This window comes from Narcine bancroftii, chromosome 7 (genome assembly GCF_036971445.1).
Source record: "Narcine bancroftii isolate sNarBan1 chromosome 7, sNarBan1.hap1, whole genome shotgun sequence".
Taxonomy (NCBI): Eukaryota; Metazoa; Chordata; class Chondrichthyes; order Torpediniformes; family Narcinidae; genus Narcine; species Narcine bancroftii.
In genome coordinates, this window is record NC_091475.1 from 61,521,706 (window position 1) to 61,540,366 (window position 18,661).

At 39.7% G+C, this 18,661-nt stretch overlaps 1 protein-coding gene across 1 annotated transcript in view; it reads right to left on the bottom strand.

Moving 5' to 3' along the window:
• The window catches only part of gap43 (growth associated protein 43), a 240,594-nt gene that overhangs the window by 138,254 nt on the left and 83,679 nt on the right, over positions 1 to 18,661 (bottom strand). Inside the window, exon 2 of the mRNA XM_069890221.1 lies at positions 6,953 to 7,538. Within this exon, the coding sequence (XP_069746322.1) occupies positions 6,953 to 7,538 (586 nt within the window). The remainder of the gene's footprint in view (positions 1 to 6,952; positions 7,539 to 18,661) is intronic.

Consider the following 18,661-nt stretch of genomic DNA (forward strand, 5'->3'; position numbering starts at 1 on the left):
CTCCTCAAGTACACATCGCAACCCACCTTTATATCATTGGTTATGCTGCATCCCGCATGGGACTTCAGCACTGCTCGTAATGATAACCCTCAGGTCGAAGCACCCCAATCCGCCCAAAAAAAGCCCATTTATTCGCACCTTCTACTTTCTTTACATTGACCATTCCTCTTTCCACAACAGTCATCCTAACCACAGATACTCCTAACTCTATTTTCAAATTTAGACTTAAAATTCCTTCCTGGCCCACGAGTCCACGGCCCCCAAATGTACCAGTTGACCTACAATCCTCGTATGTTTTTGAAAGATAGGAGGAAACCAGGGCACCCAGAGAAAACCTGCGCAGACACGGGAAGAACGTGTAAACTTCTTATTGACAGCGCCGATTCTAACCCAAGTTTCTGGCACTATTACAGCATTGCATGAACCGTGACATGAACCGTACAACACCCAAGGCCTTTTGACAGTCCAAATTAACCACATCAACCATTCTGATCCTTACCTATTCTGCAATTTGCAACTCAAAACAAAACTCTAAGCAGACTTGACTTTCATCAATCCATATTGTTCTTGCCCATTCCTATTGCCTTATTACCCCCTCCATAAATCTTCGTCCGCGAAGCCAAGCCAAAGAAAAAAAATTACCACTTCCTCAATTATCAACTCCTGCATGTCCCCTTGCTGAATAGTAGACAGCCTGTTTTCTCACTGTCTTACCTTTATAATAATGGGGCTGTATTTAAGCCCTTCAAGCCCTTCAGCCCTTGATGTTGTTCCAACCCATATAATCCTTAAAAAACACCCTCCCTACCCCATAATCCTCTATTTTTCTTCCATCCATTTGTCTGTCTAAGAATCTCTTAAATGCCCCCAATGTTTCAGCCTCCACCACCATCCCTAGCAGTGCCTTCCAGGCCCCCACAACTCTCTCTGTGTTAAAAACAACTATCCCTGATGTCTCCCCTTCACTCGGTACACGTGTCCTCTGGTGTTGCTAATCCTGCCCTGGGAAACAGGTGCTAACTGTTCACCCTTTCTATGAATCTCATAATCTTGTGGACCTCTATCAAGTCTTCTCTCATCCTTCTACATTCCTGTGGTAAACCACTGTTACACCGTAATTGACTGGACGTGCCTCCTGAGACCCATCCTGCCCATAGCCCCTTTGCTGGCTATCCCTTTCCTTTGGCTCTGCTCAGTCAAGGAGGTGGATGGTTGTTTGATAGTGTTCCAGACTTTAGCTATTAAAAGCCTGATTGTTCCACTAAACCTTCTGTGCATCAGTTCCAAAGAGAAAAGTCCCACCTCAGGTAACCTTGCCTCATAAGATTTATTTTCCAATCCAGGTAGCATCCTGGTAAATTATGACCATATTAAAATACACAGATATTCAGAAAAATACACCCAGCAATCCAATTCTTTCCATTGAAAACTATTTTAAGAACGTCTCACCTGCATCAGCTTTTTACTCACATTGATTTCTGTGAGTAGATTCTAGATCTGGAACTCTCCATTAGTTTCCAGGTTTCTATGCCTTTTTCCAATAGGACAGAAGTACAGTAATATCTCTGCTCTTTCCTGATCCTGCACAAACTCCAAAGGCCCATGTTCTTCAACTTTTTGCTTAATGGAAAACCTCTTGTTCTGAACTCCTCGACCAGCCCCACGCCCCACCCCACACCTGTGACATCATGTTCTGGATTCCACGAGCCCCCTCCACCCATCAGACTGTGACCCACCTTGGTCCAGAGACTCCCCTCAGACTCTGAAACCTTATTCTAGACTTTCCCCAAATGGTGACCCCTTGTTGAGGACCCCTTGTTCTGAACTTTCCCCCCTGACACTGATCCCTTGTTCTGAACTTTCCCCCGACACTGACCCTTTGTCATGAACATTCCCCCTGACACTGATCCCTTGTTCTGAACTTTCCCCTCAACACTGACCACTTATCATGAACATCCCCCCACCCCCCGACACTGACCCCTTGTCATGAACTTCCATCCGACATTGACCCCTTGTCATGAACTTTCCCCCTGACACTTTTAATTCAGCTTGTTTCAAAAGAAAACTTTGATTTGAGAGTTGGGAAAGGAAGTGTGTTCATTACCATAATCTGTGGACTGATGAGGAGTTGAACCATGAAAGACTGCTGTAGTTAAAAACACAAAAAAATGCTGGTCTCAGTGAGGAACTCAACGGGTCTTGCAGCATCCACTGACCACTTGCCATGAACTTCCCTCCTGACACTGACCCCTTGTCGTGTACTTTCCCCTGACACTGACCCCTTGTCATCAACTTTCTCCCTGACACTGATCCCTTGTTCTGAACTTTCCCCTGACATTGACCCTTTACTCTGAACTTTCCCACTCCTCCCAGTCCATTTATCCTTATTTCCTTCATTTTGACCCCCTGTTCTGTACTCCAGCCCTCAGACTATGAAGCCATTTTCTGGTTGCACCACAGTCTGTAACTTCTTGTTCTGAACATTTCCCACAGTTATCCTTGTTCTGAACCTTCCCAACTGAGACGTATTATTCTGCATTTGCTCTTCTCCTCAGACTGTATCCCTTTCAGCCTACTAGTCTGTGCTGCCCAAATACCCCCAATTAACCTACAACCCCCATACATTTTGCTATCGGTGCTCTGTGATTAGTAAGGGATTGTTTAATGTAAGATGTGAGTGGGAAGAAAAAGTTTAAAAACCTCTGTTTTAATCGTACCTCATTGACTCGTTATGTGTGTGGTTTCATAACTCCAAAGGAAAAAGGTCAATGACATTTTTCTCAAGCAAAATATTTCAATAACAATTGGGTTTAAAGTAGTGCTTCTCAACCTTCCCTTCCCACCCACATCCCACCTTAAGCAATCCCTTACTAATCATAGAGCACCGATGGCACAGGGATTACTTAAAGTGGGATGTGACAGGGAAAAAAAAGTTGGAGAACCACTAACAACATCTTCTGGAATTTCTCACCCCACCCAGGCAGTAACCCTTATTCTAGACTTCCTTCCAGTCTGTGGCCCCTTCTTCAGGTATTCTTCCTATATTTAACCTGTTTATTTCCATTTCACAAGTCTATGCTGACTTGGAGAAATCCTGTAACTCCTCTCCGGATATTCAGCAGTAACATCATTAGTGATTGATTCCAGCATTTTCCCTACCACAGAAGTCGGACTATCATCCATAATTCTCTTATTCCATATCTTCCCTTTTCTTGGAAAGTGGTGTTGCATTTGCTACCCTCCAATCCAAAGGAACTGATCCAGAGTGTAGAGAGTTTTGGAAAATAAACACTGCTGCATCCACCATCTCTCAGGATTGGGATATAACCTTTCAAATCCTGGGGATTTATCATCATTAATTTACCAAGCAGAATCTCCCAACTGTGCTTCTTCCTCAGACGGACTGGATGATCCCAGAATATTCTGCTTGCCTTCCCAAGTGAATATATGCCATTTCCAGACTTCCCCCCCCCCCAATGATATAGAACCATAGAATGCTACAGTTCAGAAAACAGGCCATTCAACCCTTCAAGTCTGTGCTGACCATCATTCCACTAGTCCCATTGACTTGCTCCCATTCCACAACCCTCCAGACCTCTCCCATGTATTTATCCAATTTATTCTTAAAACTTACGATTGAGCTCGTAATCACCACATCAGATGTCAACTCATTCCACACTCCCACCACCATCTGAGTGAATAACTTTCCCCTTTCAACTTAAAACTATATCCTCTCATATTTTTCTCACATAATCTAAGTGGAAAAATCGTACTTGCATCTACTCTGTCTATACCTCTCATAATCCTGTAAACCTCAATTAAATCTCCTTCTTTGCTCCAAGGAATAAAGTCCCAACCTATTTAATCTTTCCCTGTAGCTCAACTCTGGAAGACCTGCCAACATCCTAGTAAATCTTCTCTGCAGAATATCAATCTTATTGATATCCTTCCTATAGTTAGGTGACTAGAACTACACACAATATACCAAATTTGGCCTCACCAATATCTTAAGTAACTTCAACATAATATCCCAACTCCTGTACTCAATACTTTGATTTATAAAGGCTAAGGTACCAAAAGTTTTCTTTACAACCCTTTCCACCTGCGACGCTACCTTCAGGGAACAATGTATCTGTTTCCCAGATCTCTCTCCACCTCCGCACTCCTCAGTGCCTGACCATTTACAGTTTATGTCCTACCTTGGTTTACCCTTCCAAAATGCATCACCTCACACTTGTCTGCATTAAATTCCATCTGCCATTTTATGGCCCATTCTCCCAGTTGGTCCAGATCCCTCTGCAAGCTGTGAAAATTTTCCTCGCTGTCCACAAACCCTCCTATCATCAAATCACATGTCAACTCCCTTGGTGAGGTATTCGATTCCACTTTCAAGTTTTACAAACAAGTCAATACAGTAGTAAAAGCCAGCTTTTTCCAGCTCCACACTTGCCAAAATCAAACCATTCCTGTCACTGATAGACCTTGAGAAAATGAACCACATCCTCAGTTCCTCCTGTTTAAACTACTCTAACACTCTTTACACAGGAATTAGTCAGCCGTCATTATCCTGTCTGGAATTGGTTCAGAATTCTGCAGCCAGGCTCCTAACAGGAGCCAAGAAGAGGGTCCATTATCATTCCTATTCTGGCCTCCATTCACTGGCTGCCAGTACAGCTCAGGATAGATTTTAAAGTTCTCCAGTTTGTTTACAAAGCCCTCCTTCCTAAATCACTGATCTCTTAATGCCCTACTCCACTGGAAGGCCCCTCAGATTGGTCAATTCAGGGTGCTTGTTTTTTCAGTGCTCAAATTGCAAACCTCACTACTGCATCCCCCAAACTGTGGAATAACATTCCTCCCTCCATCAAATCAGCCCCTTCCTTTAACTCTTTCACATCCAGGCTGAAGTTGTATTTTTACTTGCAAGTGTTTTGATTGTTACCATATTGTATGTACAATTCTAAACCTTGGGCATCCATTTTAAATTGCACTTTAAATAACTGCTTAAGTTAAGATGTAATTTATGATCTTTGCAACATTTTGGTCAATGGTAATTGTTTTAAATGCGCTATATAAATAAACAGCGAATAAATAAACAAAATAAACAAAAAGAATGATTGTGATGATGTTGACCATCCAGTCGCTTACATATCTAAGAAATTCAATTATTCTGCTATAAAGATAGAATTATTGTCCCTTGTATTGGCTTTGCAGCATTTTGATATTTACATTTGCAATGTTCGGGGACCAATTGGTGTCTATACTGACCATAATCGTATAGTGTTTTTGAGTAAAATAGAAAATAAAAAACAGATGATTGTTAAACTGGAGTTTAATTTTGCATGAATATGATTTAATGATAACTCATATTAAAGGCAAGGATAATGTAATTGCTGATTGTCTTTCATTATTTTAGATTTGCAATTTTACTGGGTAAAATATTATATTTCTCTGTATTATATAACATTAGAATGTAGTATTTGAAAAGAAATGTAGATTGAAGTTAGAAATTTTGTTCTTAAAAGTTCAAAACCTTTCTCCGTTGGAAGGAGATGTTACAGGCTTAAGCTATTCTTTATTTTTATATATATTATATTTTAGAGAGTTACTGTTGGGGTTGGAAAAGGGAAAGACATGTAGATAACAACATTCTGGAGACAGCTTGTCTGTTACTTCAAACCCTTAAAACAGCTTGTTTATTGTTCAAATGAAATACTGAAACAATGGAATGTTTACTCAAATAAACAGCCATCTGCTAGATGATTCGGAGTTTTGAGAAATGAAACTAAATACCATCTATTCTTCAAATAAGTCATGTGATTAAAGATACATGAAAAATCCAGCATTTTAGCATTCAACCAGAATCATCAAAAAAGACAGAATTAAAGTGACTTTAGAAGAAGATGGTCACTTTAGCAGCTTCTCTTTGACAGGAGAGTGCAGTGATGCTGTGGCTATTATAATGGTTACTTTTGATTGACCCATATCTGAGTAAAGAAAGCATGATGATGCATATATATGGATCGTTATTTTGTTTAACCCTTGTCTGGGTTTGTGGAAGTATTGCGTCGTATATTCACAAGTTCCATAACTTCTACGCAAGGGGAGCGGGAGGGAATTTGTGATAAATCACACATTTGAAGAAACATTTCTATGACACCAACTCGACAAGAATTCATGAGTTTTGAGAAGTCTGATGATTCGGTGTCTCACTTACTACATAATTACTTCTGAACATCAGTTTAAAGATTTTGAGTTTCAACACAAAATATTCAAGGCTGAACTGTAAATTTACTTTTCAGAATTGTGCCAAAGCTGTAATGGTTTGAGTGAACCACAATGCATACAGATATACATTTGCGCACAGTTGGGATCAAGATTACATTTAAATAAGATGTTATATTATTAATAGTTATAAATAAAAAAAATATTGTTTTAAGATACCATTATCTTGGTGAATTTCTATTGCTGCTAGTTTATGATGTAACACAGTTTACTACATTTTGTGTTCAGTTATCCAGTTACATTCATGGTAATGTTCTTATGTTCCACTGGTAACGCTATATCAAAGGTAATAAGGCAGTTCAGTACATATATTGATGAAATTAATGTAAATATAGATGAAATAACTGAGCAATTAATCTAAGTAATATAATTTGAACATAAAATGACAACACTTTTTCAGTGATTAATAATTGTGAATTTTCCCAACTTGAATTTCTAGTTGCAATAATAACGTGAAATAAAATTTATGCCTGATGAAATAGCAACAGTATGGACAGCAAACATTTTTTAAATGGCAGGTTTTTCCAATGCATTCTGAAAATAAAACATTACATTTTGTGGTGTCATTTCTAACTGCAGTTATTCAGCAGAAATTTTAAAAATCTGTCTGAAAGGTTTTAAAAAATTGAACTTTAGTCTTGTAGAACAACTGTCTTCCATTTCTTACCTGTCTTCTCTGGTGCTGTGCTGCTGACAGCTGTCTCAGTTTGGCCCTTTGTGGCAGCTTCACTGGCATCAGTGGCAGACACCTCTTCCTCCTTCTTCTCCTTTTCCTGGCTGGAGGCGGTATTTGTAGATGGGGCACTTTCAGTGGCAGTACTTGCCCCACCTCCTGTCTCCCCGACCTCCTTCTCACCGCTCACCGGCTTTTCATCCGTCGCAGCTGGCCTTGCCTTGCCCGAGGTTTCCGTTGGAGCCTCTGATGCCTTCTCTGCACCCAAGGAGGCCGCTTTGGCATCGCTTGCCACCTTCCCTGCTTCCTCTGTCTTCCCTTTCAAGTCGGACACAGCTGGCTCTGTCGCCGTTTCTCCTTGCTCCTTGGTGGCTTCTGTTGCTTTTGCGTCTTCCTTTTTGTCCCCGCCTTCTGCTTTTTTTGCCGCGGCCGCTTCTCCCTTCTTCTCCCCTTTGAGCTTTTTCCGTGTTATGTGGCCACGGAAGCTCGCCTGGATTTTGGTGGCAGCCTTGTGAGCCTTGTCTTCTGGTTTAGTAGTCTCCTGGTCGGTTTTTGCATTGGCCTCATCATTCTTCTCAGCCTAGAATCAAATTCAGAGTGAAACATTGTCAGAAAACCAAATTTTTTTACTTAACATTTAGAGACACAGCATGGTAACAGGCCCTTACAACCATTCGATCCATGCTGCCCAAATATGCTCGTGTCACCAGTAACCCTAAAAACCATGTACAATGTGGAAGGAAACCAGAGTACCTGGAGGAAACCTACAAAGGTCACAGAGAGAACATATAAAATCCTTACAAAAATTCACAACTGATTCAAGCCCAGACTGTTCGCACTGTAATAACTGTAGGGCCTAAATAGTGAAGCATTCTGCAGGTCACTATTACCTAAATCTCCCTCCATTCCTTCTCAGCACATTTACTATGCTCAAGGATTTGAGTAGCTCTGTTTTCAAGTCATGGCTCATTTCCTTTACAATCTGTTGAGGTTGGTTAACTCATAATTAATTACTGTTACGAGGCCCATTGAAGAATCTGCAGCCGGACAAAATGAGTGATGGGCATTCTGCTATTTTTGAACTGTTCAGATCAATGAAAATACAACAGTACAACTTTGGGAACGGAGTCATGCATTTGAACCAGCAGGGGAACGAAATGGCAGCAAGGAGTGCATTTACATCAGGCTCGATGTGTTTTAACAGAAAATGTTGGAAACCCTCAACGTTGTTAGGCAACATCTGTGCTGAGAAACAATGTTAATTTTTCAAATCCTGGATCCTGGTCAGAACAGTTCACATGAGTGTCAACTCTGTTTTTCTTCCTGCAGATACTGCCTGACCCTCTGAGTGTTTGCAGTGTTTTCTGTTTACATTCCAGGCTTCCAAAATCTAGGGCTTTGTTTTAATTTTCAGTTTGTGTCAATATCGTTATACAATAACTGTCTTTTATTTAATGTCATTTAATTTATGTATCATGTTTTTATTACCCAGCCATAAAATTATGGACATATCCCTTTTATTTTCTCCATCCTGAACTTAGAACAGGCATAGCCAATGCAAGGTGGAAGAAATGGTCAGCCTCTCTCATCTTAATAGGAGTTTTGCCTTCACCTGTTAGGAAAGTCATGATGAAATCATGACTCAAGTCTTTGAGAGGTCTTTAAGATGAGGAGAGAACTTCATTCATGCAGAACGTTTCATCATTTGTCATGTCGATTCCCATCCCACCCTTGCTTTTAGATGGTCCATCTTTCCTTCCCTTTCTGGATCTCTGGGGATAAATATCAAATAAAACCACACCATTTCCCACAGCTGTATTGACCATACTTCTTATCACCCTGTCTCCTGTGAGCTTTCCATTCTCAAGACCAAAACTTCCCTTGAAGTTCAACAGGAAAGTCTGCAGATGCTGGGGTTGGAGTGTGACGCACTGGAGAGCAGGTCACGCAACATCTACCAGAAGGAAAGGGTAACCAAGGTTTCAATCCTGAGCCCTGCTTCTTGTTGGAGTCACTTGACCCTTGTTTCTTCCACCCAGCCTCCACATTTGCAGTTTGCACTATCCGAATGAGATTTGATCATCAGATACATATAACCTTCCCATTGCCTTCAGATATACATTTGCGCACAGTTGGGATCAAGTTTACACTTAAATAAGATGTTTCAGAGGAATCGCTCGACTCTCCCTACCAACCACTTCCTATTTCATAGGACTTTTCATAGCATTGAACACATTGCACCTCTTCTTTCACATCTTTCCTTCAAGGCTAGATTAATCATATGTTATGAAGGATTCCTAAATGGTGCTGGTTGGTGCATGCACAATGAAGGGTAAGTGTAAAGGTAAAGGTTCCACATTGTCACGTAAAACTGCATTTACAATGTAACAGGCATGAAATTCTTTAACTCTGTCCGCCGGAAGAAAGACAGAGAGTTGCCACTTTGTCCAGCGACCCTCACAGAAATGAGGCCCCTGCGAAGAACGAACTCGTGACACCTGGTTTATAAGACCAGTGTTCTAACCACTGAGCTATTGGAGCCTGTGATGGCGCCCCCCTCCCCACCCCCCCCCCCACCACCGAGATAATTTCTGACTCTGCATGTTTTGGTAAATTTGAAATGGCCACACTAGAGTCACACCCCACCCCCACCGCACTGACCCGGGACCCCAGTGTGATAGCAGCTCAAGGCCCTTGTACTTGAGGCTCCAGACCCTGCCATAGTCTTAATTATTCTTAACAAAATGACACTAGCTTCCTCAGATCACTATGTATTCAATGATTATATAATTGATGAAAGGATATAATAATTTTCACTACCACCCTTTTAAGCTTTCATATTCCCACCAATTTTCCCCAAACCCAAAAAAAATGTTCAGCGGCTGTGAGATAAGGTTAACAATTTTAGCCAATTATCACCTTTAATTGGGGTTATTAACACAGATGATGAGAGTATGGTATCTCATAGCCACTGCACAAAGATGAAAATAAAAATGTTGAAGTTAACCATCCAGTCAATCGTTTATTCATAGTACGTAAAGTAACGGAGCCAGTCACAATCATTTAGTTTGGGGTCCTTGAAAACGTGGGGCCTGTAGCACATGCAACATTTTCTACTATGTTAATCTGGCCTTGCTTCCCTTCCTACCATCCAGGGTTCAAATAATTTTCATGTGCAAAGCAGCAGTTCAATTGGACTTCTTCCAGTCCACGTGTTCACAATGTGGTGTCATCGATATGGGAGAAACCAAATGCAGATAGGTTGGTTGCTCTTTGTTCTGCAAAAATGACCTTGACCTTCCAGCTACCTGCCTCTTTTGTATCCCAATCCCTTTCGGTCTGCACAGTGAGATTGAAGCCCCATGGTTGGCAGCGGGATTTTTTTTACATTTTATTTAATTGTTTGCATCATTACAGGAAAGAATGAATAAAACATTAATCAAATATCCATAGCCAATGAATCAAAAAAAGTACTTTAATATATTTTCTCCCCATCCCCCCTCACACCCAAAAGTAAAAAAAGGAAAGAAACACCCACCATTTAATGTACAATAATATTAGCATAGACAATCATTAATTGTTATTGAAACTTACTAATTAAGAGCAGTGGATAAGATAGAAGAGGTGGACAGAAAATTATCCATAAAATCCATGTATGGATTCCAAATACTATAAAAATTTTCAACTCAATTCCTTAAACTATACATAATTTTTTCCAAAAGAATACAATTTCACATCTCATTATACCATCTACTTAATAACACTTCTCCATCATCTTTCCATGATATCGCTATACATTTCTTTGTAGTAGCTATTGAAATACTTAAAATATTTTCTTGATATTTGTCCAATTTCAAATTTATATCCCTTTCATCAATATCTCCAAGTGAAAATATTCTTGGATCCTTTGGTATCTTTATCTTCATAATTTGCCCTAATAATAAACTCAGTTCATTCCAAAACCTTTTTCACAAGACCACATTGAATGTAAAAGAAGTTCCTATTTCTTTTGGACATCGAAAACACTTATTTGAATAATTAGGATTAAGTCCATTTGACTTATGTAGAGTGTAATACAATTGATGAAGAAAATTATATTGAACCAATTGACATCTAACATTTACTGTATTCGTGACACTTTCTTAAAATAATTTTGACCAAATCTCCTACTGAATTTGTATATTTAAAACTTTCTCCCATTGGATTTTTGATTTATATTATTCTTTTTTCTTTACAGTCTCTCATAATTTTATATGCATATTAGTAATACATTTCTTAACAACAAATGTATCTGTTATTATATCTTCAAAATTGACTTTGTTTAGGGAGTGGCAGTGGGATCTTGAAGCAACCCAGAAGCTCTCATGCAGCATACCCAGGAGATCGTGTATGTCTGTGGTTGCAGCTGAAAAGAATGGCCTTCTGGTTCCCAGCTTTACAATTATGCTTGGAGCATTCTGTGGTGGAACCACTGTATTACTGTTCGCACGTATATATGGCTGGCCCGCTTCTTGCTGATTGTACCTATGGCTCCTCCCCCTTGATTCAACTAATTAAGGCACCAATGCCATAAACCCCTCCCCCAGAACAAGCTCGGGTTTGGGCCATAAACCCCTCTCCCAGAACAAGCTCGGGTTTGGGTCAGTGACATGAGATGTGCCATCCGTTTATGATATCAGTCAAGTATCCCCAGTCTTTGGAGTTATTGATAGTACAACACATTCCATTGTGAAATTTGTTGCACCTCCTTACATCCATTCATTTTGCCAGACGTCCTCCATCTCGGGGTGCCAGACCACTCCTTACTAAATACAGGTTGGAATACAAATTTTCGGCATTAAACAAGAAAGACTGCAGGTGCTGGGGACGAGTACGATACACGAATGTGCTGGAGAAATTCAGCAGGTCACACAGCATCCAAAGGAAGTGAAGGAGTAAACAACACCTTGGTTTTGAAGGCCCAAGGCCTGAAACATTGGTTACCTTTCACTTCCTATGGATGCTCATGCCCTGCTGAGTATCTCCAGTGTATTGCACCAATTATTTTGGCATAATTGCACTATTCAACGACTAATCAATGAATTAATACATATTAGTCACTGAATAAGTTATTATTAATCCTATCCTGTTTAACCTTCCCCTGTAACTCGGTTCCTGAAGTCTGGGCAACATCCTAGTAAATCTTCTCTGCACTCTTTCTATCTTACTGCTATCTTTCCTGTAGTTAGGTGAACAAAATTGCATGCAATACTCCAAATTTGACTTCACCAATGTCTTATACAATTTTACCATAGCATCCCAACTCCTATACTCAATACTTTGATTTATGAAGCCAATATGCCATAAGCTCTCTTTACAAACCTATCCACATGTGATGACTCTTCCAGGGAATTATGTATCTGTATTCCCAGATCCTTCTATAATACTGCGTCCCTCAGTGCCCGACCATTCACTGTGTTTGCCCTTTCTTCGTTTGTCCTTCTGAAATGCAACTCCTCACACTTCTCTGCATTAGATTCCATCTCCCATTTTTGATCCCATTTTTCCAGATGGTCCAGATCCCTCTCCAAGTTTTGAAAACATTCTTTGTTGCCCACACATACAATCTTAGCCATCTTCAAATTTGCTGATCCAATTCACCACATTATCATCCAGATCATTGATATAGATGACAAACAACAATAATCCCAGCACCGATCCCTGAGACACACCACTCATCACAGGCCTCCAGTCTGAGAAGCAACCATCCACCACTACTCTCTGGCTTCTCCCATCCAGCTATTGTCGAATCCAGTTCACTACCTCACTATGAATACCTAGTGTCTGAACCTTGCTGACTAACCTCCCATATATGACCATGTCAACATATATGACCATATAGTCAACATCCTTCATCGACTTTTCTGGTAATCTCCTCAAAAATCTCTAAACATGACCTACCATGCACAAAGTCCTAATCTGTTTCTGGCCATCCTGCCCTGCCTTTTATTAGATCATATCTGATTTGACCATGGATTTGTTTTTGAGATTTATCTTCAATCTTCAATCCTCCTCTCTTGTGTTCGAGAGACTTGTTATTTCTTTGTGTCCAGTTTTAGCTAATGCACTTGTGTAAAATCCCTGAGTGCAGTTTATTTTAAAATTATTTACATGTTTAAAGCAGAACACTCATTTGTTTGAAACATCAACTTGTTTTCCACAACTTTGGCTGTCTCATTAGGGGTAGGAAGATCTGGCGACAAAGTACTATAGCCATTCAGCTATGATTATCCAACTGAGGTTGATTAATTAAAGGCAAAGTTTCCTAAATTAAAATTAACAATATTAGCCCATTTTAACAAGTAACATGCTTAATTCCCAGAAATTCCTTGGCTTTAGAATTGAAATATATTCATAACATTCAAAAGGAACTCTTGACCATGCAAAAAAATTTAATCTTGAAAGATTACAGTTGATTACCACTACATTTGTTTTTTTTAATCCAGTTCTTATTTTGTTTGCTATTTTTCTTTCCAATTATGCACAATTATTAATCTTGTATTAAATGAGTATCTCCATCTAATCTTAATTGAAAAAAGGACCTCAGCGGATGTACTTTATGCTCATACTCGAGATCTTATTAACGTCTCAGAAATACTCAGTTCATCCTTACTACAACAAACTATTTTGATTTGGCACTGACATTATGTAATATATACAATTTAAGTGGTTCACTTATTTTACAATCTTGCTGCAATTAGCACAAGCATTTTTGTTTTCAGATTTGTTTTCTATAAAATTTTTAGAAATATTCCAGAGATAATTTCTGAGATAAGTAGGTTTTTTTGTATCTTCTCATTGTTGCCGTCAGATGAAGTTTGTGAAAGACTCCTCTGAAATCTTGGAGCAGGATTTGCTGTGGAAGATCAGCTGTCAGCACTTGCCATTCATTAGATTTGCATCTGCACTCCTCAGTTCAAACTCTTTGCCATAAAGTTGTTCGGAGTGATTAAGGCACCACAAAGGCACCACAAAGATCTGAATGAGAAAATGTTGGCGCAGGACCTGCGGTCAGTGACTAGCAGGTCATATCAAAGCTAACCCACATGAAATATTTGGAGGTTTGCAGTTCCCCCAGTGAAGAGAAGCCAAATTCATCTGTCTCATCTGGATTCTGTTTGACAACAGGGATGTCTGTTATATAAGTAGCATTACCTGAGAATGGGGGAAGGAAAGAACAATTTCATTCAGGAAAGCTGTAAAATAAAATCTGATGAATAAAGCTGATGCATCTCAGTGGGTGTTACTGGCACTCACTTTTAGCCATGGGTGAAGTATCAGAAGATTGGGGGTAGCTGAGGTTGTTGCCCAATTCAAGAAAGGTGGCAGGGCTAAGTGAGGACATCATAGAAAGTCTTATATCAGTTGTAGGGAAACTATGATTTTTTAAAAATCTGTGGATTTATGGCAAACAAGTTTCAAAATTGACTTTGGATAGGAGGCAGTGCATAATCGTGGAGAGCTGACTCTTTGACTGCAAGTCTATAAGAGTGATGGACTGCAGGCTTCAATGCTGGGACCTAGGTTGCTTGTCATACTTATAAATTATTTGGATGAAAATGTCTGTGCTCTGGCAAGTAAGTTTGCTGATGACATGAAGATTGGTGTAGTTGTGAAAAGCGAGAATGTTTGCCTCAGAATGCAGAGGGGCATATATCAGCTCAAAGTCTGGCTGGAATAGTGGCAGATGGAATTGATTACTGAGAGATAAGCATTCATTTAATTGGAATAATCGACTATTCGGCCTTGCACCTCGATATTCCATACCTTTCTTCTTTGACAGAGTATATAGATGTGTTTTGGGAGATAAATTGGGAAAGATTTGTTAAAGTAGGTCACATACAAACACTTTAACACAGATCTTATTTGAAATACTGGAGCTCTGCTAATGCTAGTCCCCACAGCCTTGACAAGAGTTTTGGATAGTGCCCAAGAGACTTCACTGATGGATTGTTGTTTACAAAAGGCAACAGATGAAAGAGCTTGTCGGAGCCAGCTTCTGTCTGAAAGAGAACTTGCTGTTCAAAGAGGGTCATGTGGTTTTGCAAACAGAGAGAGTCAAACAGACTTTCTCTTAGCGGGAGAGAGAGAGAGAGACTGAGATCACTTCTACAGTGTTACAGCCAGCAACAGCTACTGGGACTGGAACAGGACAAGCTGGCAAGCTTGTGGAAAACCCCATTTGGAATATGGGTTGTAATTGCTTGATTCAGCCTGGTCAAAGCCCTTGTGGTTCATGCAAGTGGAGAGGATTGACTGACAGGGGACAGTTTCGTCAGCAAGACATTGAGGTGGCTGGGTGTCCATCATACAACAAATCTCTCTCTGAAAACCAACAAGAACCTTCCTGAGTGGTAACCATTTACCTTTCAAGCACCTGGTGAACTTTATAAATGTTCAATTCTGTGCATGGTATAAGAATTTCCTGCAACCAGTGAACTTGATGGAATGAGAAGTGAGATTGGACTGTGAACCAAAGAACTTTTATGAACTTACACACACATTACATACACATGTGCTTAGAATTAGAATGGGGTTAAGTTAGGTTGGTTAAGTCAATAGTGATAAGTTAAAGTGTGGTTCTGTTTTCATGTTTAAAGACAATTAAAAGCAACTTTTGTTTAAGTAACCCTTTGTCTTGGTGAATCTCTATTGCTGTTGGGTTTTGGGGTCCACTGGGACCATAACACTTTGTTAAAGTCAAGCCAATGAGGATGTCATTTGCATTTCTCTCGGAAAAACTAAAAGGCTTCTGCCAGTTTGCTCCACTCTGGGTAACCGAGAAATGTCACTTAAAATCACAGGGAACATCCTACTCAGTCATATAATACATGTAAGTGTGGTTTTCTCACACAAAGTAGTCGACTTGGACTACTCACTGATGAAATAGGTTTCAAGGAAATGTCAGCATTTGGGAGGCTAATAACTCAGTAAGATCAGATTAAAATAAAAATGTTTCATGAGACTCATTTTCGACATTTATGAAATCCATTGCACATTGGGGATGGTTTTCCTTTTCCAAGTTGCTTTCTAAATCCAACCAATGATTGAAGTGATCTTGGGACAATAAAGTGAATCTGCCCCGGATAGCAGGAAGAACAGTTTTACTGGAAGAGATTATCTTTAGAAGTTATAATCATCCCAAAGATACCTAGCTATTCAAGCTTGCTCAGATCATAATTTCATGCCATGGTGATGTCAAGATATTGTTCAAAGAGTATAGCAGAGATTTTGTATCTTACTTTACATTTAGTCAGCTTTTTAAAAAAAAAACTTTTGAAGTCAGATTCTCTACTATCAAAGTGCAACAGTCCCTTGAGACTCTTCTATTATTGATGGTACTGATCCATATCATTGCACATTGTTAGTTTTTACTGGAATCTCCAACAAAAATATATGTATGCTTTGAAAACACCACAGGAAGCTACAAATTCAGGATAAAAGGAGGCTTCACCATCCAATAAGATCATAACAATTCGTTTCTGCCATATTTTGCTTCTCCTAACTTTCCATAGGTCCTTGTTTATCAAAAACCTATTGACCTACCTAAAATAAAATAATAATTTGAGGACAATCTTCCTTAAAGGGGAGAGTAACTACTTATCCAAAGATTCACCGCCTTTTGAGAAAGGAAAAAGAATGCTCAATTCCTATTGTAAATGGACCACATCTGTATTTTTAAAGTCACCCTTGATTTTAGGGTTCTCCCCCCAAAAATTAAAACAATGTTATGTGTCATTGTCCCTCAGAATCAAGTTCCCTCTCAACTTCAAATGATACTAATCCACCCTCTTCAACCTGACCTCATAGAGTCATGTGATGGAGTAGTGGCCGGTAGGAAAATATCATCCCTCTCCAAAAAATAAGGAAAAAAGTGAGGAAAAAACAAAGCCCCAGACACACAAATCACAACAAAGAAAAAATAAAGGTGTGGAGGAAATGACACCAAAAAAAGAAAAGCCAAAAACAATGAGAAGAAAAGAAGAAAGAAGCCGGAAAAGAAAGGTGAAGTCCTTACCTATACGAAAAAGCATGGACCCGCCGTGGAAAGAGGAGCCCACTCCCCGAGGTCAGTGGAAACCCCGAAGGGTCACGACCCACCGAATGCAGGACTGCAAAGATGGCTCACGGAGCCAAACAGAGGTGCGCAACCGCGCACGACAAAGACAACACCGACGTGAGGGGAGACCAGCTGTGGAGTTGAACTCTACAGCACCAACAGCTGAGAGAGACCTAACAGCAGGGCTCCCAGGGGGAAGATACAGAAAATAATGGGAACGGGAGGGGTGAGAATAAAAAAAGGAAATCAGAGGCACAACAAATAACCAACCCAGAAGAAGAGGACCAACATCAAGACACCATAAAAAAAAATACCCAACAAACTGAGACAAACAGCCCAACAAGAAAGTCAAAAGAGACACAGATACAAGGAAGAGAAATAGAAGACACAAACCCAAGAGCAGACACAGAAGAAGAAGAAGGAGAACATCAAGCTCTGCACAGAGAAATAGAAGTTAAAAGGAATGGACAGTAATTTTCAAGAATATATGGAATCATTAAAAGAATTAAAAGAATGGCTGACATGAGAATTTAGCGAAATGAAAAGTACAGAAGAAAAAGTGAGTAGATTAGAGCTGGTCATAACAGAAATAGGGAAAATATTAGACAAGGTGGAAGAACAAAATTGGAAGAAACTGATAAAAAAGCTAAAGAAAGACAGGAGTTGTTAGCTCAGAAGATGGATATAATGGAAAACTATAATAGGAGAAACAATATAAAGATAGTGGTCCTTAAGGAAGATGAAGAAGGCAAAGATAGGAAAGAATTTATAAAAGAATGGATCCCCAACATCCTGGGAATGCTAGAAATGCAGAAAGGAATGGAAATAGAAAGGACACACAGAACATTAGCCCCGAAACCACAGCCACAACAAAAACCAAGATCCATTCCAGTAAAATTCTGAGATATACAAAATTCCTGAGATATACAAGAGAAAATATATTGGAGAAGGCAATGAAAAAAATGAGAGAAGACAAAAAGCCACTGAAATACAAAGGCCAAAAAAAAAATTTCTCCAGACATAAGTTTGGAGCTCCTGAAGAAGAGGAAGAAGTTCTATACAGGAAAATTGATCCTATGGAAAAAAGGCTATAAACTTATGTTAGGATATCCAGCTGTGCTTCAAATAGTTATCCCGGGGTAGCAAAGCAGACTGTTCTCGGTTCCGGAGAAAGCACGAGAATTTGTAGAATGCCTGCAAAACAGAAAGAGAGATGAAGAGATGTAATAAGAACAAAGAATGATGACAAACTTCATATAAAGAAGAAAAATAATGTATAAGTAAGAACTAAGGAGGGGAAGAAAAGGGAAGAAAGGAAGTAAGGGGGGAATAAAGAGGGTGAGCTTGTTATATGTGAAGATAAAAGTCTTTTCTGGAGGGGGTTGGGTGGGAGAGAATAACAGCCACTGGGAAATCAGTTGACGCTTGCGAGCGGGTTCGCAATCCAAATGGAGAGTGGAGTTGTGGTTGCCTGGCAAGAGACAAGAGGCAACACAGAGAGGGGGGGGACATTTGGGGTTAAGGGAATTTTAGATGTGGGAATAGTGGAAATATTTTATGTTTTAGAAGTGTTGTCTTACAGTGCGTTCAAAAAAAGAAAACAG